At 44.0% G+C, this 24,664-nt stretch overlaps 1 protein-coding gene across 1 annotated transcript; it reads left to right on the top strand.

Annotated features, from left to right (window-relative positions):
* Window positions 1-9,293: 9,293 nt before the first annotated feature.
* Window positions 9,294-18,345, top strand: LOC108048880 (paired box pox-neuro protein). The gene is made up of 5 exons (XM_017129821.1): window positions 9,294-10,040; window positions 13,273-13,745; window positions 14,389-14,529; window positions 14,608-14,687; window positions 17,000-18,345. The coding sequence occupies exons 2-5, from the start codon at window positions 13,733-13,735 to the stop codon at window positions 18,041-18,043; spliced, it is 1,278 nt and encodes a 425-aa protein (XP_016985310.1). The 5' UTR covers window positions 9,294-10,040; window positions 13,273-13,732; the 3' UTR covers window positions 18,044-18,345.
* Window positions 18,346-24,664: the final 6,319 nt, after the last annotated feature.

Raw genomic sequence — 24,664 nt, 5'->3', positions numbered from 1 at the left:
TGATTGTATTTTAATTGGTTATATGTTATTGAATTGTCTATAATTATTTACTGCCTGTAAAATTTGAAACCTTAATACAATACAAACTTTCCTGTTACAAGCGAAAGAAAACTGTTTGTATAAATATAAATCATACATGTAGGCCACCTAAATAAAATTTAAAAGACTTAAAAATAATCGCAGTACATAAATCTAGTTTATGTTTTTAAAAAATAACAATAGCTGAGTTCTAACTATAGTTTGTTTATTTTGAGTAAGCAGCGTGGAATCAAGTAGATTAAGTCAACCTATGCCGCTTGCTGATAAGAGTCTAGCAAATTCTTACCTGCTCACCAACACATTCTTACTTTGACTTACTCACTTTTGAGCACCCTGATATTCTCACACACCTGCTCTCTAGACAGTGATATAAATTAGTGGCACGCACACCTACTTTACCTCGATCTAACCTCTCAATCTTTCACGGAATTCAATTAGAATGTTGCTCTTCGAAAGTCAAGTTCGTGGCCAACGTCATTCGTTTTACGATCAAAGAGAACGAGAATCAATATCAACTTATGGGGAGAATGAGAGAAAACGTAGAGCGTAGCCGACAATCTGATTCCTATTTCCATACACAAAGTAGGCGCGATTATGCAAACTGCAGTAGGCGCGTTCGATTAATGCAGATTACGTAAGTATTTTAACGGGTAAGTAAGTAATTAAAAACCACTCCGTACCTAATGTGGTTGCGCTTTTTTACGGGATCGGATCATTTATCTACCAATTAATCTGGAGTTTAAAAGATTAATTGCCGAAATTGTAAAATAAAAATGTTGGCAATATTAGACTTAGAAGAATTTAATAAAGATTTCTTAAACATTTTTTAGAGATCTTGAATTAAACCTTGATAAAAAAACAATAAAGTAAAAGTCAGATTATAGAATGACAAGCAATTGCCAACAGATTAACTGGCTACCTTACTAAGTCTTGACTAAACAGTAACTCTAGAAAAGAGAGAGCTACAATCTTGTATACAAATATAGAGTTATGCATTCACCGATGGAACCATGGTTCTAAGACTTCTTTTCAAAACAGATAGATAAATGTTGTTTAGCAACGCAAGACAATTGGGTTTTTTCAGTATTCAATATTTGTTTCAGTACTTCTAAATTCGAAACTAAAAATCATTCTAAAATTTACTCCTTCGTTATTATCTGAAATAAGGAAATTGCTTTAACAGAACGTTTCCCAGCTTATTTACAAAAAAACCTTTGTACCCGAAAATTAAATGGTTACTTAAAAAAAAAACCTTTGCAGTTCTCTGATGTCTACGTGTGTGGTCGAATTGAAATATTTCTTTCAATACTCGTTAACTGGTATTCAATAATAGCGTAGCAGATGCAATTGCCAGCAATTAAGTGCAGTGCCGATCTTCTTTATGGTAATGTTAATGGTAATGTTGATAATGTGGACGGACCGCATGTTTCCAGCTCGGGCCGAAAACTCAGCACCACCTTATGCCACGGGCATTGAAAAAATGGAGGAAAAATCTGTTCTGCTTTGGTCGTTAACGAGCTGCAGTTTCGGCAGACTCTCCAAGATGCGTGTGCCTCCAAATTCGAACTCCTTGCGAAGCGCGTCAAAAGCACATTCTGACCAGGCTTCTTTCCCCCTAAAACGATCCGCATCCCAACACTCAGAGAAATGGTATATTTAAATTAATAACTTAAAAGTCCCTATACTAATTCATATTTAAGCACTGATACCATTGTCTCTTTTTTAGGCATGATTAACTGTCCTATTACAAGCGAAAACATTTAAATAAATAATTTAAATTACTCTCCAAGAGCTTTTAAAACAATCAACATTTAAGTCAAGAACCTAGAGGGCTTAACCATTAAAAAATACGGAACATTTTGAATATTCCGACGTTAAAATGTTGTCTGGTTCTAGAAGTCTAGGATTACCACAACATAAAATGCAGCTCAGGTCCTGTTTTGTCGTTCTCAGTTTAAACATTAGGTAGGATTATAACTGCAAAGTTCCATACGTTTTTCCAGTTTAAAACCTTCCTTTGACTTATCATTTAGACAGAACAACATGTCTAAGTGTTTCACTTTTGGTTGCCATACAGAATGCAAATTAAGAATAATCTCAGTATTGCATTATTTAGAACTTTTTCCTCCGTGCATCATGTGGTTTGCTTGGGGCGTCGAGGCGTACGTTTATGTAATTATAATAAGTTTTCAATTTTATGGCTTAATAATGCGGTGGGCAGCGGACACAGGGCAGCAGGCGGCACCGGGCAGGTAGCTCCTGGGCCTGGACCAGCTCGAAGTGCATCCGTCGCCAGTTGGAGCTGCCCCGTCATTAGGCGACAAGCGTTTAGGTCATGTCAGAAGCGGAGCAGCCGAAAATTGTTTTGCGGCGATTAAGTCAACAAGACGGCGCTAAAATGGACCACAAGAAGGTTGAATGAACTGATGCTGGGGACGGGATAATGCCGAAAATTGATGAGCTGCAAATGTGCGAACATTAAAGTTTCCGCTGGCGATGAGCGGCGGCCCAACCTCCTCTCAAACTCCATCCATCCATCTCGTACTCCTTGGTCCTGGTAATCCGAACAACACCTGCCGTGAATTTCGCACTTGGACGCATCAATTACCGCACGGCGGATGGCGAATGTCAACGGCACGAAAATCGCAGTTAAATGGTACGTAACGATTGCTGTGCCAACAAGGAATTGGACAATCGGCGAAGGTGACATATGCGTAACTCGAAACAACAGCAATCTGTGCGGTTTTCCGAGGATTCGGAGCAGGAGTAGGGGTAACCGGCTATTCAACGATGCGTAAACCGCATCGGGGTGGGATGATCATCCTCGGCATCCAGCATCCTTGACGATCATCCCATTGCCCGCTCTGCGGATCTGTCATCATTATCCTCAGCAAACTCAGCACGACGCTTGTTTTGGGTTCGGGGTGGCGGCTTTGTTTTGTTTTGATTCGAATTTGATTATGTTTATAAGGCAATAAATTAGAAAATCAACACCACAACTATGACTATAACCGCTTTGTAGCGCTTTGTTCGCACTGACAATGCATCGAGAGTCCATTAAACGGGTAATTTATGGTTGGCCCGAGAGTCGAGTCCTCTTTTAGGGACCTGGGTGGGTCCTGGGATCTACCCCTTACCTACTCGGCCACCCTCCTCCCCCCGCGTAAATGACATTGTTAAAACGCCCCAAGTGACTGCAATTTGTTGCCGCACTTAATGTAGTTATAATTTTTAACAGCACTGCACTTTTATCCTGGATCCATTGGGTGCATTAAGCCCTAACCCTTCGCCTGATCGCCCGGACTGATTGCACACCTTGAGGATCGAGCTCGTCAGCAAATTACAAGTACGCCAAAAAGGGAAGAAAAAGGTATCTGGGGATCTGGGGTATAATGCAGCTGCAACTTGGCAAAAGAACTAAGAATTGTTATGCAGACTATTAAATACCTGGTGAAAAATCCACAGATATCTTGGAATGTATTTTGTTTAAAGTAAGTAGTTTGTAGATCTATTAAGAGTACTCGTATACATTTTAAACCTCTACTTAAATTTCACAAATTAACTTTTAAAAGGTCGAAACTATTACAATGCAATATGTATTTAAAGATAATCATAAAATTGTAATTTATTTAGCCAAACAAATTATCGATTATTAAGTGTTTTTCAAATGGTCAGAAATAACATAAACTTTTATTTTAAAGGCTGGTGGGTTAAAGCCTTTAAAATAAATCTTAGCAACCATAATTTATGAATATGTTTCCAGGCGGTATCATAACTCTAAATAAACATAATATACCCATTGAGAGGGCCAGTACCTGGTATAAAGTGTACACACTCCTGAAACCGATCATCGCCCATCGATCAGCGAGGTGGGCAAAAACCAGAAGTGATTTTTGGCAGCATTACAAATTCGGCACTCATGAGGAGGGAGGGGGAGGGGAAAGGGTCTTGGCCAGAACCTGTGTTTACCTTCGATCCGATAATCGCAGCGACAGCCGGGAGGTTTGGCCTCACTTTTTAAAGTGTTTGGCAAGGTGTGCAGACTGCCACATTAGCAAAAGCAGAAGGGATTCACCTTGGGTTGGACACCATGAAAGGTGGAAGCTGGCAGGAATGTGATGCGATCGCACCTAGTCGAGAAAGACAACTAGTCACCCAGCTCTAGGTGGCCCCTCTCTAAAAAAAAAAGGAGGTGAGAAAGCAGCGATGAGATGCAGCCAGGAAAGACGAAAGATTTATGAACGAATGGGCGGTGGGCGTCTCTGCCTCAACTGCTGGTCGGTGTAAGTACTTTGGCGAGACTTTAATTTTTCAATTAGTCGAGCTACCGTATTTGACTTTTGCTCCTCGCCAGCCGAGTTATCCAGCCAGCAAGACGACCACCGCCAAAGGGGCCAACGAACTGGATGATCATCCTGTGTTTCGGACTTGGGCTTGAGATGGCGATTGTGATTGCGACTCGAACCCGAACTTCACTGAATCCCTGGGATTGACTGGCCTGGGTCGTAAAAATATTGCATTTAGCAGGCAGAGCGGCGGACGCAAACGCTTTCCGCGTTTTACGATTACGATGCAGCAGCATCAGTAGCTGCAACAGCAGCAGCAACAGCAGCAGATGCAGCAATGGACTCGAAGTGCCAAAGTTTTATGGTTACTTTAACACTTTTTCTGGCCTGGTACTTGGGATATGGGAACCGACATCCGACAACGATCCTTGGGAAGGAGCAGGGCCGGCGGGCAGGAAACGGAGCAAGCTCGATGCCTAGACAAGCGTATAATTGATTTGGATTCTATGATGTGTGCTGGCCAGTTTCCAGAGGCGTTGCGAGTCATAAAAACCATAATTACAGTCACACACAAGTGGAAGAGGTGAGATCAAGGAGTTGCAGTAGTTGGTAGTTTCCATCATAAACTTAGGTCACTCAAGAGTGGTCCCTTTCGTGGACTTTCAAGACGAAGAGAAGACTTTAAAGGGTTCGAGTTCAGTGAGCTTTGAAAGTCCTGGGGTCTTTATTAACCGAAAATTGGGGCACCCTGTTCCCGCATCGATTATAGGGGCCCAATCTATAATCTGTATGTCCTTTGGCACATCCTATCATTAGCCTGTCAGCGGTTCGAGCTTCGGTGTTTGCCTCTGTCTCTGGCGTGTTTATTGTGTTTGATCAAATAATTTCTGTTTTTATGGCACAGTAAATGTCCTGGGTCCTTAAAGTGCCATGTCTCCTACCCTCCTTTATTTGCCTGCCAGCTCCTTGCTTTTCTCCTTGTTTTTTCAATTTAGCCATAATTATGTCAGACATTTAATTTATCGCAAGCAAAGGTTCTCGTCCTTCCGCTGCTGCCCCATCTTCATCACGCAAACTTTTGGGCCAGGACTCTAAGGGTGAGTCCTTTCTTCGCCCGGCAGACGAGCTCTCTCTCCTCCTTTTTGGGCGGCCATTTTGCCAGTGTGTCAGGGTTCAGTGGAGCGCAGGACGAGAGTCCCTTAATGTGAGAAAATGTTACAATTCCAGCAAAGTCCTGTCAGAGTTCCTCCCGTAATTGCTCATTTTGCTTATCGGCCCGCCCAATCCAAAGGCTCTGCAGGTGTGGAATGTCCTGCTCTAGGGGGATCAATAAAACCCTGTAGACTCCATAAAAATTTCGATTTGTGGAAATTGCGTTTTTATTAATTGGCTCTGACATGCCAGTCACTCGAGTGTCCTAGTTTACCAATTTCATTTTTATGGCACTCGAAAATCGCGTGCCTATTGTCCGCCTACAAGTCCTTTTTGGAGTGGGAGAGAATTGCGGCTAGTTGTGCAACTCCTAGAAAAGGTACACGATCCTTAGATCATTTTATCTTATCGTTTGTCGGCAACTGTTTACGAAATTGCCCGATTGTTCGGTCCGTTTTGGGCCACGCGCGTCTGTAAAGCAAGGTGCAACAGGATCGAGGACCCAGAATCGAGGATCGGGAGTAAGGAATAAGGAGGCGAGGCGAGGCGAGGCTGCAATGCAACCTGCCTGACTGCATCCATCATCGCGTGGCAGCAATGCTCATGATTTGAGGCACATGCGTAACCTGCGCCAATTTGGCGACCCGCACACACTGAAATCGCCTTTGTCTTTATATATAAATTTCTGGTTGTCCCTTTTTCGTACAATTTTCGGGACTCCTTCGGCTTGCATCTGCTGATTGCAAAGAACGGGGGCCCCGAAGCGAACCCTCAATTAGGCCGCCCCTGCAATTAGAAAATATATTCCATACCAGGCTCCGTTTTTTTTCGCTCCTCAAAGGCATGCAAAAAAAAAAAAGAACAAACTACAGTTAATTTGCCGCAGGTTTGGGGCAACTAATTTCAGATTAGAAGGGCGCCCACGCCACGAAGACCGAGTTTTTGCTCGATTCCCAGGCGCATTCCTGCGGACACCGCTCATTAATGACCATGAAATCTAGACTCTGCCCCGGAGTCATTTCCGCAGACTGACCTCCAGGCACGAGCCGCCCAAAAACACAGCTCCTAAATCGGGAGCAGCTTCTGTTTACTGGGTTTTTTGTGGCATCCCGCCTAATGAGTTGGTGGCACGCATTGTGAAATGCCTCGCCTGTGGCTGGATGATTTCGGCATAATTCGATTAGGCAAAAAGTTGATGTGGGTGTCAGTCCTTTGCCAGGGTCCTCTCCCCTCCAAAATACAGACCCAAATCACACCCCGATCCGAACTGGATTCCATTTCAATTACAATATAAGCGAGTGTAAGTTCTGCGATTGCGATCGCATTTGGGCGCGTGGTAAGCCAAGTCAATCGGAAGAAGTTAAGCCGATTGTCCCGCCCCTTTTCATTACAGCTCGTTTTTTGCCGCGCCGGAGGTGCACAACCCCTGACACCCGCCTAATAAAAACCGGAGCAAACCCACTTCCGTTGCTCATTTGAATGCCCTTGCAAGAAGGGTGTGATGAAAGTTTCATTGGGTTTGTAACTTAACAGGAAATGACTTAGCCTAAACTGTTCAATAAAAAGTATTTTGCTTGGTAACACATATTATAACTTATATTAAAGTGATTGAATAGTAACCAAAAGTTAAAGAATATGTAAGCTTTTTGGAAAAGTAAATAGGACGAAAGGTCCATAATTGAGATCAAAGACTTTCTTTCCTTGAACTAAGAAGGCAACACGATTTAAATAGTTTAATTTGTGCATTAAAAATGTATTCTTCTTAATGTTTTACATTTATTTTTGTGTAGTTTTTAATAATTACTCATAGGGCGGAATAAATATTTAGACGAGTTTGTATATTGTAAAACATAAACCACTTTTGAGAGAACCGAATCAGGTTTAAATTCCATGGTACTATCCAATAGCAGTATTCCCTGTCCCAAATCCCGAAAAGGGTATCTCCTGATCGGTGCTAGCCTGGCCCATCCTTCTTTGCTGCCCGGCTGAACGCACTTCCCACACAGATTTGTGTGTGTGCGCCTTAATTGGGGCGTAGTTGGCTTTTTGGGCTCGGGCCGGGGTTTGGGTAATTGCTGCCACTTGAAAGGCTTTTGGTCGCATAATCGCCTTGTCAGATAGAGCAAGACACACGTTGAAGTTCTCTGCTGGGGGAGGGGTTGTTGGGCGGCGAACAAGCTCGCTGGGCGTTGGGCGTGCCGAGTTGGGTGGGCCAGAGGACCGAGGACCGAGGACTAAAGGACCGAAGGACTGAAGGACCCTGGGCCAAACAGAGACAGCGAGGTGTGTGCTGATGCCACCACGCACGGCTGACTCGCTTGATCTTATTACGCCGCGCTTGGTTGCCTGGGAAAAGTCGGAGGCAGCTGGTAAATGGCAAATGGTTACTGGTTACTGGTAACTGGCAACTGGTAACCCGGCCTTTGTGACAGTTTTATCTCTGGCCAGCAGAAGTTTCAGCCAAGCTTTCGCCGTCCTCCTGCCATGGAAAATCCTCGCTGAATGGGCCTAAGAATTTTGCATGTTTTCGCACAGGTTTTTGTGGTTTTTGGTGGCAAGTGGATTTGCATGCGCCACGCGGCTACAAAAAGGGTTTGGTTTCAGCCAGTCTAAGAACAGCAGCACCTTCGCCCGGGGCCATTGATTTTCTAGTCATGGAAACTAATTCCCATTCATCGTGTCCTGTCCCTCGAACGGATCAATATTGCCGCTCTCCTCCCTCGCAACAATTACAAACAATATGACAGTTTTATCTTTCAGCGCCAGCCGCCGTCGCAGTGGAAATTCATTTTCGATTGTGAATGCCGAGCGACAATTGTCGAATTCAATTAACGCCTGCGGCACCACCGAGCGTTACTTAACGCCACCACCCACCCAGTCACCACCTCATCCCATCCCCTCCCCTGGGAGTTCTCAGTGGGTGGACGAGCTGGCAAGGACGAGCCGTAGCTGTGGCCGTAGCTGTGGCTGTTTCGCCAGGGTAACGGCTATGCAGTGTCACAATGCGGATGTGGACGGGGCTCTGGAGTGGGAAGATTTGGGTGCTGAATACATATACCATCCATAGAGGCAGGACGGGATGGGGAGCGGGGAGGGGTAGGGGAGTGAGAGCGTTTGCGTGCTGCGTTGCCTCCGCCGATTGGCCGGAACGCGGCTGCAACGGCAACGCAACGGCTGTGGAAACGGCTACGGCTAAGGCTACGCTCTGCCGCAACGCTCTCTGCCCAGAACCGAGAGCCCATCGACCATCGATGAGGCGACTACCCCCAAAGCGGGCAGCACGGACGTCATGCATCCGCACCGTGGGACAACAGGCATAAGGAATCCTATCTCACAGAAATACAAAAAATCATTAAAAATTACTTTAAATTAAAGTTGTTCTTCCTTGAGTCCAAAAGTTCCAATGGGAACAACGATTACTTAATGATATAATTCATCATGAAAGAGATTACTTAATCTATACCTTTGCTAATTTTTTATAAAAAGTTATAACATTTTTTTTTTTGTTTATAGCATTCCATTTCGAATAGCTTCAAGTAAGGAAAATGTTACAAAAGCTAGAGTTAAACTAAAACAAAAGTTATTTAACTATGTATGCTTTAAAACATATAAAGCTCCTATAGAAATATAGGTGTTAGACCTTTTAAGAAACCTTGTTATATTAACTTAACCGAATAAATAGATAACTTAGTATTGCTTTTTTTGAGGCTCTCCCATTTTAAACCATTAAAGATAAGCTAAGATTTCATAGTTAAAATATGACTAATGTTGTTTTCCATGTTATTTTCCATGCTGTCTTCCATCCGTTTGGCCGTATACCTAACCCACTAGCCTCTGCACTCTTGACCCACTGTGGCGGTGTCGATTTCGCTCCCGGAGGACGCGACACCTGGCCCCCGCCACCTCGCCTGGTTTCGGCCAATGGCAGCTCTTCGTCGACGCAGCGGGCGACGCATGCGCACCGGGGCAGCTCGCTGATTGGCTGGCGGTGGGCCAAATGGGGCTGGAACTGCGGCGAACGTCGCAGCCGTGAAAAACTGGTTACACCAGAAAAACGGTTCGTCTGTGAGCCCGTGAAGGGGATTGTCAGTGTGTGCGTGGCCCAAACTCGAGTGTGTGAGTGAGCGGCGGCTTTGCGGTGTCGTTTCGGCCCGCTCTGCTCGGCGGCGCTTCAGTAGATATCGTTGGCTGATGGACCGCGGGCGAGGCACGAAGCCAACTCCAGTTCCACTGCCACTTCAACTTCCACCAAATTGATCGGATCGATGCGCCGGCCCCGCGATTCGCGTGCAGTTAGTCGAATTTTTGACGGTCGAGTGACAAGGTGCGTCGCGTCGCAAACTCCTAAAAAACCAAAAAACTAAAAAACCATAAAAGCAAATAAGAATCACAAGCCGTCGCGCCTCTGAACTGAGTAATCGGTCAATATCCGCGGGATAAGTCCATTGTGCATACTAAAACTCGAGCGGAAAGTGTTGTGCTCAAGTGTTCAAAGGATCCAGTAGTTGCCAACTTTGTGGATAGCCGGCGTTCACTGGGCGAATCCAGTGCTCAAAGATAAAGGTGAGAAGACCTTAAGAACTCAGAAATAGAGATGTGGGATATTTGTGTTCAAATCAGCTTTTTGTTTAGAATTTAAAATTTTGAAAGAATTTTTGAAACTTACTTAGACAACAAATTTATCAATTTAATACATGCGATTCGAAACAAATTTGTATTTGTTTCTTAATAAATTTTCTTTAAGTTCTGAACAATTTGATAGAAGTTGGTATTGGTTAATTATTTGGTCAATTATGTAGATCAATTTATATTGAACTCGAAGTAATTAAGGTTAATAAGAAGTAGAGTGGCTTCTAACTAATTTAGTATTCCCAAAAAATTGATTTATCTTAGCTAAAGGTTGAGTCAGAAAATAAACAATACAAAAAAATATTTGTATATTCAGAAATAGACATCTTGAAGCTTTAAATTATTCAGTTATATCTATTTAAATGACTCCATTCAGGTAGAACTCTTTCTAAGTTTGTTGTGAACGCTTTTAACCAATGTTTACTGGGATTTTCCGCCAGATGTGTTATCTATTGTTTCAATACCAGATAAACTAAAATGCAACCGCTGCACTTGAACTTGGTTAAAAGAATAGACTTTGCTGTTGAAGTGCAGACACACTTAGACCAGCACTATCCCCCGAATCCTCAGTGTTATTCCAACACTTGACAAAAGCTAACGACGATGACTTATCGGTGACTTAATTAAGACCTCGCCGCACCGATCGACCTGCCCATAATGACCACCATAAACGATCGTAATCAATTTGTTTGCGCATAATTTGCTTTCTCAACAACTAAATCATTAAATCGAGTCACTGCCGAGCAGAGCAGGTTGCGGCATTTTTTGAAAGGCTTTAATAACGATATTTGCTTATCGTGTTCGACACATCGGTCTCAAGTCGCAAGACCCCGTCCCTCAGCCCCTTTTTGTCGATCGATCGGCTTATTTCTTAATGAACGACGATCTGATCTAACGGATCGGAACGGAACGGATCGGGGCGATCTCCATTCAAGCGGCGGCGTTAGTTTCGGCCAAGATTTGTTTGTCCAATATTGTCCGGTCTTGTGAATGAAGTGGAAGATGCCACCGGATGGCCCCACAAAATTTGCAATGCAAAACTACGGCCAATTGAACTTCCGCCGGACCGAGATAAGTCATATAATTTGGCCCAAACGATCGTTTGGCAGATCGATGACTGCCCCGCCGACAAATTTCAGTTTTCCCACGAGTCCGGCGAGCGACAAAAGTCAAAAATCGTATGCTAATTAATTCTTTGTCATGCCGTCTTTTCTGGCTGCCATTATGGCTCATTGATTTGGGAGCTTTCTAAGCCAACGAGCCGCCCGGACAACTTACTTAAGCGTGGTCCAGAAAGAGCGAGCTAATCATATTCAAATGGTGAAGCGTACGTTTTATTATAATTTTTTTATTTTAATTAGCGGCTGTTAATGCCCCGGTTCGATATACCGATCTGGCGATCGCTTCGTCCGAGAATCAATCCATCTGCGGGGGGCACCAAAAAAAAAAGGGAAAAATCCGAAACAGAAGCTCGGCCAACCTGTCGGTTCCACTTTCGGTAATCGCACGAATTTAAATTATTATATGTTTAACTAATTTCTATCGGTTTTTATGTCTGTTCCGCCTGACATGTGCACGAACCTAATTGAGACTTACGAGTGGAACTCTGTGGAGAAATCGGTAGCAAATCTGGATTATATATATTCTGCTTCTAAAAACCTGAATGGATTTTTTGGGAGAGGCCAAAACAAGGCATGTCTTTATATACAACTTGCAATGAAGCTTGAAGATCATTTATAAAATACAACTTTTAGCTCTGAATAAAACCTTTGCTACGATTTATATTTTATAATGCCGGGCTTTTTATATTGTAGTAAGGTTTAAGTACCATATAAATTACATAACTAATACTCCAAGTTTCCTTAACGCTTTTTTTTTCAAACGCTCAGCTCTTGGCTTAAGCGGAAAATAAAAGACACCATGTTCTAGATGTTTGAGTATATGTCTTAGGACCATTTACATTTCATGTTCTGAAAAATCTAGGGACAAGTTATTTTAATTATATCAATTATTTCCATAAAGAAACCAGCAAAACAATGATTTGACCAACCCAAAGAAGGGCCAAAAACCATCTCAATATTAGGCTATTTGTAGGGGTTGGCTCTTGTCCGGAACTATTTAGTTTTGACTGCTCAGTGGCCTCGATTGGGCCAAAAACATTCCAGCGAAATGGGCGAACAGCACGCCAGCGGGGAAATTAACCCTTTCATTGTGGCCAAATTGGATTTGGCCGGAATGTCTGTTTCACTTTCTACAAAACAGAGGGAATGGAATCCTTATCGCACTGTCGGCCAAAGTTTGGCCCCGGGCCAACTGCGAACTTTATGGCCTTAACGGCCAGCACGAGTTTCCCGTTCGCAGTGAGCGGTAAGCGGTAAGGTTACCAACGAAAAAAAACAAAAAAAAAAACTGAGACTGAGACTGAGGAGAGCCAAAAAACCTAATGAACAACTTAATTTCGAGTTCTTTTTCGGATTTCTCGTTCTGTTCTGTTTTATTTTTTCCGTTTACGAAGGGGAGTATGTGGTGCGTGCGGTGGTTCGGTGGCTTAACACGCGCATTTCGGTGGTTTTACGAGCTGAAAAGTGGCAGGGAGCTGGAAAAGAGGGCAAAGGACTCGGGGCTCGGCAATTAAATCTAATGTGAATTCCATAATAACATGGCTATGACAAAGTGTGGACCGTCGGCGGGCAGTGGCCAGTTACAGTTTTTGATTTATACGGTTCTTCAGCCCGTTTTCATGCCTCTGACAGGCTGGCGACAGGCCCAAATCCTGGCCAGAAATGGGTATAAAGGGAAAACAGGAAGCGGAAACCACCGGGCGCAAGTTGGTGGTGGTGAAAGCCCATTTGCATATCTCTTGGCCGGTTGCATATTTAACGAAATGAGCAATTGGCCAAAATTCACTTTAATTGCTAGCCCACACCACCGGCATTTGCATACTCTGTAGTTTGGCTCCGGCTTGGACCAAATGGTAGGGAAAGAGGGGGACTTCTCGATAATGGGCCAGCAGTTCACGCTGCGCCGGGAATGTGCCTGATAAGCAGCTAATTTGAGATACTCCCTGGCACTGGACATGGCCATTGAGCACATAAACCACTGCACATTAAACTCCCAGCCGCGTAGTTTTATAAAATAATTAAGTTTTATGTATTTTCCTTACTAGATTTCCACTGCTCAGCTCGGCTCGGCCCGGTTCGGTTCGGTTTTGGTTTGGATCATCGGATCGGTTCTGGCCCGGCCTGGATGCCGTTCGAATTCGTGGAAGCCGTAAAAAGTCTTCGGGGAGTGGGCCGCCAGCATCCACCATCAACCATCCACCATCAGTTCGAGTGCTGAGTCAAGAGTCTGAAACTGAGCATCCTAATAGCCCGGCGACCACGACGACATCCATCAAAGCGTTTTTATGACGTTCTTGCTTGAAATTTGATTAAAATTCAGCGATTAACTAAGCAGCAGCCGCAGCAACGGGACGAAAGACAAAAAACAAGAAACAAACAGCCATCAGCAAATAAACCAAAATACTTTACGGAGGCTAAGCGACTGCGAACGACTACCGATCGAATCGGATCGTATCGAATCACTTTCGGATTGGATTGAATTGAATTGTTGATCACATTTCAGCCATGCCGCATACAGGTGAGTGCCGCTAATGAACTCCGAAAGGAAATTAAACGAAAGCGTCCGATGAGATCTCCAGAGGCCCCCTCCATTTAAACCCCTCATTCCCTAGGTCTCATGTAGAGCCACGGTTATTACTGGCGCACTTTTGCTGCCTCCGTTAACGATCGCAGGTTGGTCAAAATGGTAGAGATTAGCCAAGTCAACAGGGCGGTTGCCAAACTGCGGGTACTTGGCCCAGACGCGTGTGCCTATTGTAAATCTTCCCCGCTTTGTTCGCTTTATTGCGAAGCTTAGGAATGTGTGCTTCCAACCAAAAGATCTAAATATTTGTCTGGCAAACCTTTTGATTTAAGAGGTTTTCGGGGACCTAGAATTAATTTTTAAAACTAATTTTTCAGTTTGTTCCTAAACATATTAATATCCCTTTAAAAATGGGTTACAAAGACGATTGCTTTGGAAGACTTATTAATTTTCCTAATAAACAGGCATAGGTGCAAAATGGTGACAGCATACAAAGCAAGTTTATTGTATACAATATTGGGATTCTAAATAAATGGTTGTTAAACGGGGTTTAAGTGTCTAAGCACCTTATATTATTTCTAAACTATTATTTATTTAAATTTCTATTATTATTGTTTATTTTATTTGCTATGTTTAGGTCAAGCCGGTGTAAACCAATTGGGTGGAGTCTTTGTGAATGGCCGCCCTTTGCCGGACTGCGTTCGTCGCCGCATCGTGGACTTGGCTCTGTGCGGAGTGAGGCCCTGTGATATATCCCGCCAGCTCCTGGTTTCTCATGGTAAGTCGTCTGCTACAGGACCATAACTCCTAACTTTTAGCTACAACATTTTTTTGTTTTGTACTTCTTCTTTGATAGGATGCGTCTCCAAAATACTGACTCGATTCTACGAGACTGGCTCCATTCGGCCGGGTTCCATTGGCGGCAGCAAGACCAAGGTAAGTGGGTTCCGAATGGGAACGGGATCTCGAATGGGGTTGGGAAAACAAGAACTGGGGGGACGGGAAACCACATGTGGTCTGCTGTGGTGCATGAAATCAACAAACGATTATATAAAAATCAAACGCACAGCAGTAAATCCATAAAGTATCACAGATACACGGAAACAGATAGCCCAGATAAGCATTGTAACCAGCAGCTAGTTTACATGTTCTCTTATTCCGATGACAGCTTTTATGGTCGCGTGGGAGTGGCAGGTGGGCGGAGTAGCGGGAGGGGGAGGGAGGGGGGAGAGGAGCAGTGGGCTTTCGAGTGGAGAGAGCGCAGCAAATCAATCTCGCCTGGCCGAGGATGATAACTGGAAGTGGGCTACCTGGCTGGATGGATAGATGGCTGCATGGAGACACCTGTGCGGTTCGCACGCCCAATCAAGTGTGGCTGCTACCGTTTAAGCCGCTGCTCGCTTCACGGCCCCAAAAGCTGACGACAATGGCATGATGATAGTGGTGATTGTCGTGGGCCATGGAATCGCGATAACACCGAATCACGACCCAAACACAACGCAGTTAACGCTTTGCAGATGGGTACTGAAACAAAAAATTGCACCCTTGTTACTTATTCCGATTTTTTACTATACACAAATTTTCATAACATGAAATACACTGTCTGCCTAGGTCTAGTGGGTTCGAGCTATAAAATTGCTTTACCTAGATACAAGTTGAGTAACTCAGAGCTAAAGAAGTTCGTTTACGTAAGCCTTCCATTAAATTGTAGTTTATGTTTTACACATTAAATGCCGCTTAATCGATCGGTTTTGGCTATTAAAACATTCGTAATTTAAAACTCGAATGTTTTTATGATTGGCACCCATATAACCTACGGAAATATACAGAAATATTAAAAATAAAGGCTTTACTTTTACGATTTTCATTTTAAATGTCTTTAGAATATGCTGAAGGGATTGATAAGAACAGTTTTTACTATATTTCCTTTACTGCAATGGTATTCTGAATGGTATTCGATCCGTGAAACTACCCTATATATTTCGATTCCCCTTCGACTGCGCAAACAATTGCTCAGGTACGATGTTTGCCGACGGAACAGAACGCCTAATTAACAGTAGTTGCAACGCCCACCAAGTGCACAATGTACTCGGACACTTCGCCCGTTGAAGAGGAGGTGGTGGCCCCCACTCCATCTGTTACCCACCCGCTTACATGGTGATTCAATAAGCGCTCTGCACTCGCTCGAACAAAACGCGCATTTAACACCTACGCTGGGTCAATAAAGAAGTGGCCCCCCTCCCCATTACCCCTTAAATATATGGGAAAAAGGGACGGAGGGCGGCGCAAGGACAGTGGTTACAAAGAGTGAGCGCGCGTGTAGATTTCCGATAAGATCTGGCATGCAAGCTTGTCGACCCCTCAAATCCCCATCCCCATCAATAAACCCCCTCTTAGCGTATTTATGAATTTTTAATGAATTGCCGCGTCACACGTAAAAAGCGGGCGCCAGTCAAAAAGGAGGAAGGTCCTTCGAAATACTCGGACAAATTAACATATGCAAAAGCAGGTACAACACCTATGTATGTGGCTCCGATGCAAATCTCCCTGTGAACATGTCAGCTGAAAAGGGGCGTGGCTGCGTTCGCTGTCAAGTTTCGCAATTGTTGCGAGTGCGCTTTGGTTTAGTTTAGTGCACAATTGAATTTCACGGCAATTAGTCGTAGGCCGCAAAAAGGGGGCAACACCAGAGACACCTGAGCGTGAGAGGGTTAAAAGCATATAGCTGGGGGTTTAAAGTTGTATATTTTATCAAGCAGTACATTATCAAGAATATGTTGTCACGCAAAATGCTTTCAGTTTTATGGTTATTACTTTTTTAATACTGTAAGTAAGAATTCTAACCAGTCGTTAAGTTATTTTTGTTTATAAAAATGAATAACATTTAAATATTATGGTTCCCCTTATCGACTTTGGATAGAGAGATATTTTATTTATTATTAAAGCATGTGTTTTGTTTAAATATAAAAACACATTTGTCACAGTTTTATCATGATGTACAAATCATAAAACTTTTTTTTAAAGAGTTTAAAAGTCAGATACCTTTAATCAATCGAATATAATTGAAGACCTGTAGACCCTATGGGGAAGATAATTAGGACTTACGAAATAAACGTAAATCTAAACAATACTGAAAATTCTTTTGAATTCAATCAGCCAAAAGCCATTCATACAATATTTTTTAACCTTTTCGTATCTCTTTCTATCTTCAACCCATTTAAATCTTTTGTATTTTCTGTTCGTTTCAGCAAGTGGCCACGCCCACCGTGGTGAAGAAGATCATACGGCTGAAGGAGGAGAACAGCGGCATGTTCGCGTGGGAGATTCGCGAGCAGCTGCAGCAGCAGCGCGTCTGTGACCCCAGCTCGGTGCCCTCGATCAGCTCCATTAACCGGATTCTGCGGAACAGTGGTTTGTGGACGGACGAGATGACCTCCAGCCAGCAAAACGCGGCAGCTGCAGCGGCGGCGGCGGCAGCTCATCAGGCGGGCAGCGGTCCATCGAATGGATATGGCCCCCAAGCTCCTCCTCCGCCGGTGACCGTAGCCCCGCCCACTGCGGCAGCCACGCCCTCTGCCGGACGGTATGCGAAACCGCCGGCGCTGATGATGAATTCCGTCGGCGAGATGCCCATTAAACCCGCTCCCAAAATGCCGCCCAGCATGGGACATGGCCACAGTCACGGCCTGAACCCGAGTGTTTCTGGCCTGGATCTGAGTTACTCCGCTCTGCACAAGCACTGGCTGTGGAACCCCTCCCTGCTCTACTACACCCAGGCCCACATCCAGGCCCAGGCGGCTGCCTCCGGTGGACAATTCCTGCCCTATGCCGGCGGCTATTTGCCCCATGCCATGGCAGCGGCGGCCGCATCCTCCACGTCGGCCCTGGGTGGCTTCACCAAGTCGGAGAGCTCCATCGATCTCTCGACTCCCGGAGCGGCCGGCGATGCCCTTAGCGATTGCGATTCCGGCAAATCCTCCCCAGCGGCGCTCTCATTAACCAACGCTTCTGGCGGCGGAAGTGGAGCCGCATCAGCTCCAGAGGCTTCTCCGGGATCTGCACTGAGCCACAGTCGTAAGCGGAATCCCTACTCCATCGAGGAACTGCTTAAGAAGCCGGAGAAACGACTCCGACTGGATAGCAATCGATTGGAGTGCTTGGAGTCCAGTTCCTGCGAAAGCAGTCAGGATAGTCCAGCCCCTCTTCCCCTAGAAATCCCAGAGGATGAGGATCCCGCCGAGGGAGAGGAGGAGCAAGAGGAGGAGGACTGCAGCGTGGAGGTGGTCAACTGAATCCACATGCACATTCCCACTGTCCCAGTTTTGATCTGTGTATATATAGCAACTTAGTTTAATCGTAAACGCCCCTGAAACCAATACCATTTCAATCAGAGTTGGAATCGGAATCAATGGAATTTCACATTCCACAATCTGAACAATTTCTTCACTCCAAAAGTGGATCGCTGATAAAATGCTTTCAAATAAACAACTTGCTGGATTAAAATAACCGTGAAAATGTATGTTACACCTAATATGATTGATTTGGTTATTGGTGAAAAGGGGTGATAATAATATAAAAGTATTTAAATAAAACAACCCGAGTATTTGTGCTGAGTAAATCATGTGTTTTATATTATTGGTGGTTAAGTGGTGAAGTTTAATTTTTTACAGTTTTGTTCAACCAAAAATATTGTTTTAATTATCTCAAACTGGAGTTTTATTTTGACCTATATGTATTACGTAATTAAGCCATTTATTAAACGTGTTAGAGTTTTAGGTACTCAAAATGTTATTTATGGTGCATTAAATTTTCAAGTGAGATAAGATGATAAACTAAACATTGATAAGTTTCCTGGTGAAAATCTTTATTCCTGTCGTAACCCATAGTTTGAATACATAAATAAGTTTTTCATTAATTGAGGTTGCAAATATGCCAGACAATTTAAACCAAAGAGGCAGATGATAAATTCAATTTTGTGAAATTTTCTGCTTCGAAATTCATGTAATTTGTATCGAGATACCTATTTAAATGATAAATGAAGTGTTTGCCACCACCGCCGGTGGTCGGCTGTATCTGCGGCTTCCCCTCTTAATTAACTTGCGCGCCAATGAAGTGTCAACAAGTTGCCAACACGCTGGAGGAGGGGAGGGGGGTTTGGGTATGGGTATTGCGAAATTACAGGATGTCTGACACGACCATAACTATCAATCGCCCGCGGAGGCAGTGGCGGATCGAAGGGGCCGCCTTGTTGGAGGCGACAATGGTTGCCAACTGCAACTGCACTGCGACTGCGACTGGAAGTGCGAAAATGGCATTGGAATCGGGAATCGGCATGGTGTGGCGGCAGGCGATGTGAGTGGAATTCGTAAGCAGGTGGAAAGGTGATGCTGTTGGTGTTGCCGCCGCCTGGGGAGCAGGGCATCGCCATCCTGGGCGAAGGTGTGAAGTTGCGAGAAACTTTCCCAAGACCGCTGCCACTGCCACTGCCACTGCCAACTCTGCCACTGGGCTACTCTGAATATGCCAACAATAAATCAGTGGCTAAAAATAATTGCCGCGACAATTGCGCGCAGTTAAATTATGCAAAGCGGGCAAAAAATATGCGATGCGAAAAAAGCGCTGCCATAATTGTATCACGTGCAGGCCAATGTAGCGATTCCGCATCCTGGCCATCCAATGCCCAATATCGCCGCTCCTTACCACTCCACTTCATAAACAATGCTAAAAGGCGTTGAGGATGCGCGCAAGGAAACTGACGGCCAGGAATGCAGAGCCGGCTGAATATGCCGGGGAATCGGCACAAGAAGCCTCCTGATCATGGCCAGATTGGAATGCCCTGGCATGACTATGACTGACAGCCACCGGGAGCATCACGCAAAAACTGGGCACAGAGAAAAATATATCTTTAATTTGATCAACTTTATTTAGGTAGATAAAGCTTTAATTAAGGAACAAAGTAATACCATTGGTTAGAAACAAAACAAGGTATGTCAAATTCTAAATGATGTCTTACTGAGTTCAGGATAGCCTTTTAGAGATTTATGTTAAATTCTAAGTGGTTTAAAATGAATCTAGCTGATAAGAATAATATATACTAAACTCTTGGATAGAGAAGCAATTATAGAGAAGCAGTACCAAACAAATATTTAATTTTAAGACTTTGGATATATTATTAAAATATTTGATTAAAATATATAGTAAAAGTAATTAGGTACATTTTTTTCTTAGTGCAGTCAACAAAAGACGAAGGGCTCTGGATCGCCGGATCGACGATGATGACGATGATTTCTGCTGATCGCTGATCGCAGCGACGATCCCGCTCGGGCGACACTTTTAGGCCAGGCCAGGATTGGAATCAGAATCGGAATTGGAATCGGGATCGGGATCTCGGGATCGGCCACAACAGAATATTTTTATACGCTCGCGCTCGAAATATCAATGAGGCAGAGAGACGCGTTTTTGCTGGGCGCATTTGGCGCGGCAAAAAACGCGCGCGCCCGCTCGCGTTTGGACTTCGCGCTCGCTTTTGGCCTTTTTTGCTGACCATTCGGGCCAGCTTGCTGCTGCTGCTGCTCCTGCTCCTCTTGTTGGCCAGCATTTGTGGGATCTGTGGACGGAGCTGGACGCGCTGAAGCCGGAGCAGCGCTGGCATGGATTGTTGCAATGTTTCGTCGCGCTGTTTGCGTTTGATTTGTGTTTTCGGTTTTTGCCCGCTCGCCTCTGCGATTTCGGCATAAATCAAAATCCAGTTGGGGCATTGGAAATTGGACTCGGACGCGGAATGGGACACAAGATGTCGTCGTGGACGTTTGCCGATGCGAAGCCCTTCTGCGCGACAGATATTATGGCAGAAAATTTATTTTATGGCGGTAATGGTGTTATGTTTTACGCGATTAGCAGATCCAAATGTTTGACATTGCGACGACATCGGGCTGGGAATGGAATCGCATCGCATCGCGGATTTGCCCAGCCGATGGGGATGGTAATGGAAATGCTGATGACTGACAGCAGCATGCACCGCAATTAATGGCATTCAATTACGGATAAACTCTCTGGATTATGATGGTGGAGATATAAGGCAAAGGAAAAGTTGATATTTTTTTTAATTTTAACTTTAAAATGGTTTATCCTTAAAAAAAATTAAATCTAATAAGCAGCATTAGGGTAAGTATTATTTAAAATAAATAACCCCTTGTTCAGATAAAAAAGTTGATTATTTTAGAGTTAGCTATTTAAGTTTTGGTGAGGTCCTTTTAGTAAGCATACGAACCGAGTAATCACATTTATATATACAAATGCTTTTATACAATTGTATATTTTAGTTAAATCTCTCAGCTGGTTTACTTATCTCGCTAATGAAATGAAATTGAGACGTATTTTCAGCTCAATAATTATTATGTATGTGACATAGTAAACAAATTTCTAGGGAAACTGTTAGAAAAGTAGCCTAAAAATGTTTCTTGTTTTTATTGGCACACATCTTCCGCTTCCACCTGACGACTTCCTTTCCCGGTGGGTCGAAATCGGGGGTCCAGAGCTTCCGCTTTCTAGGCCAGAACCTCTGGCCCCCGAACCCAGAGATGTGACCCGACGTCACTCTGGGTTTTCTCTCGACGCCTTTGGCATTTGGCTTCTTCTGCCTTGCGTTCGGACATTGTCTGGGTTGGTTTGGTTTTTAGTGCCGAACTGCCTTGTTAAATGAAGCAATTTTTTATGGTTAATTTCCTAAAGGTGCACTTAAATGCACCTCGGGGTCCGGGGTGACTCCTCGCAATCTTTGTCTGCTCTTCGGTCGGGACCTGAATCTCGGGCTGCTCTTGGCCTCACTTGTCAACGCACTTCGAGATTGATTTCTCTGTTTTGTCTCTGACCGTGGGCACAATTAAACCGTAAAAAGCGGCAACACGGGAAGGGGCATATCATCGCACGGCAGGGGGGGAAGGGGTTAATTGGCGGTGGCAACAGAAGCAGTTATGTTCTCATTTAGAACGCTCCCGACAACAGGTTAGGACCCAATGTGAACTAATAAAAATTGAAACGTTTCGAGACCATTAAATTGTGAGTTTTGAGCGCGTTTCGGAATCGGAATCGGAATAGCCATGGCAATGGGAATGGGAATGGGAATCGGAGTGGGAAATGGAAATGAAAATGGAAATGGAATCGACGGTGGACAGTAGCGGCTGTGTGACATTTACATAATTAACCTTTATTGTGGCCATTGATTGGGGCCGCAGGGGCGGAAATGAACTGGCCATGGGTGTGAACCGGCCGAATTCGAAAGATCTTTCGCAAACGAGGCGATCGATCGATCGCTGCCAAGACGGAGCCACCAAGCCAATGACCCTTCGGTGGTCCAGCGGCCGACTGTGCGGCAATAAAAGTCGAGTTAACAACTTACAGGAGCCAAACACGCCACACGTTGATGGATATCTCTGCGACTCCCTGCGCGGCTCTCCTTGAACAGCGTGGCCACTTCAGCTGGTTTGCAGCCAGATCTAGCCTTTTCAAACTATTCGTAAGTTGTCGTATTGATTCGACGTATTTCCGAGAAATCTGCCAATGAAAGCGGGGTTGCAGTAGGATGTGTTAGCTGTAGAGACTTTTACCCGAAACTATTACCTAATTAATGGTTTAATATTCTGCTAACAATGTTTCATTCGTTATCCTTTGAACTAGACGCGGTTTATCTTTAATTTATGATGCTAACATAGGTCACTTTTAAACTAAATTTATGGTTAATATAAATACATACCATACATATGCTAGCAAATTTTTGGTCACTCAAAGTTAATTTAATACCAGAGTTGGAATCCAAGCCTTGTTGCAGGTTGTGTTAGCAAAAGATTCTTATTTTATTTCATATATTAACCCCAAAACTTGTTAATTGCAATAGAATTCATGGTTACATGTTCTCAGGACACAATTTAACTTTAACGTATGATAACTTAATTTAACTTAGCAAACTTTTAATCACTGTTGGCTCTAAAATTCCAGCAGCACTGTCCTGGAACGTGGGTTCTCGTTCTCCGTCTGCCTCTTCTTCTGGAGCTGGGACATCGCACCATCGCCCGCTGGGCCGCCGAAGTGGCACTCTCCGCTGGACGGCAGATGGACCTCCTCCCCGGCCCGCTGATGCAAATGAGCCCCCGGACTGACGGGGCCCGAATTACGAATCACGGCTCCTCCTCCGCTGAGCAACGCAGTTAATTGGGAGCTTGTGTTATGACATTCTTATCGCCGAATGCGCGTCGACCCCACCTGGCGGCTCATAAAAGCAAGTTAAGGTGGTTGTGTTTAGGTGGTTTTGGTGGTTCTGGCGGCTGAGCGGTTCAGCTGGGCAGCTGCGGAGGCTCATCCTAATTGGCAGTCCTCCGGGGACGGGAAGTGCGCGTTTCGGACATTCCATCAAATGCGGATCGGATCGGATGCGCTGCGAATCGGGCGAAATGCGCATACTTCCGCATTTTGGAGTTCGCTTCACGATTGACGATTCCCGATTCACCTGCTCGTCAGCCAGCTTGGCGCGTTCTGGCCACATTAGCACGGCCCGCATTATCCTTGGCCATCATTAGTTGTCGGCTCGGCAATTACGCCACTCAATTGTCTTTGACTTGCACAGGATCTCGGCCCGGGATCAGCAGCACCTTACTCACCTTACTGCCAATGGGTTCTCGCCGTTCCTGTTGCTCCCCGGTAATGGAATTATAATTATAGCCTCGCTCCCTCCGCTGCTAATGTTGTCAGCGAGCACGAGTTTCAGGCCGATCCTGAACCCGAGGAGCTTGGCTTACAGACTCGGTTTCAGGCTGTGACTGAGTTTTCGGTTTCGGACCTGCAGCTTGATGATTGTCGTCACATTAAATTGTCAAATTGTTTGCGCCCGTTATCGCGATGTCCTCATGGGCACGTGCCTTTCATCCTTTGGCGCTTGCTAACGGGAGTAGCAAGTGCAAGGAGTAAATATTCGATCGACCCATCAGGTGGATGAGCCTAATAAAATAATGTGAAAAAATATATTCAAATACTTCACATCAAATTTTTTTGGAACCAAATGTCTTTCTACAATTTTTATCTTAAAGCTGAGGGTATTTTAATTTTGGTCAGCTTGAGAAAATATTACTGTTGTAGACCTAGTTCGATTAAAACTTTTAACATAATAATTTAATCGGAATGATTTTTCAACGTGATCAGCATGACTGCGCGAATATGCTGCTCATAACCGTACGGTTTATATGACATCTATAAAATCAACCCCCATTGTACTAGTTAAAAATTATGTGAGAGGGACATTGAAGTGATTTTAGATAGCTCAGAAACTCAGAGACCGAAGATAAAAAAAATGTTGTAAGTAGAATTTTAGAAAATCTAGGCAAAAACTTCTGAAGCATGCCTACTTTGATATTACAATGACGTTACAAAGCTATTTAATTTTAAAATTTTAAAATCACCTTGCCGCCTATAAAATTAAGCATAAAATTCAAGATTAATTTGAATCTTATAAAAACGTTTGTAAGTGGTACACTGTGTAGAATACATAAATTTTACTTATATTTCTACATTAGTCCCAGAACCTGTCCCAAAGAAAACGCCACCTATACGACCTTTACAAATTTTCCGACAGGCGCGCCACTCGAAATTAACATTTATTTCCAACGATTTAACTGGTTTTCAAGCCAGTAGGTTAGTGATTCGATACCAATCTTAATTTATTTATATATATTAAATACAAATAAAGAATTTACTTATTGTTCACTTGGAAAAGTCAATCAAATAATTGTGTGAGCTCTATATTTGCATACATTCTTTGATTCAGTATTTATGATCATAATGGAATTTATAATTTATAGCAAGAGACAATTCTTCGAACCGATCAGTAATGATTCAGCAGCTGTGCTGATAAGACTTTCGTCGAC

The sequence above is a fragment of the Drosophila rhopaloa genome, unplaced genomic scaffold, assembly GCF_018152115.1.
Source record: "Drosophila rhopaloa isolate 14029-0021.01 unplaced genomic scaffold, ASM1815211v1 contig_115, whole genome shotgun sequence".
Classification (NCBI taxonomy): domain Eukaryota; kingdom Metazoa; phylum Arthropoda; class Insecta; order Diptera; family Drosophilidae; genus Drosophila; species Drosophila rhopaloa.
The sequence above is the reverse complement of the archived record's forward strand: the minus strand, read 5'-3'. Positions and strand labels throughout refer to the sequence as shown.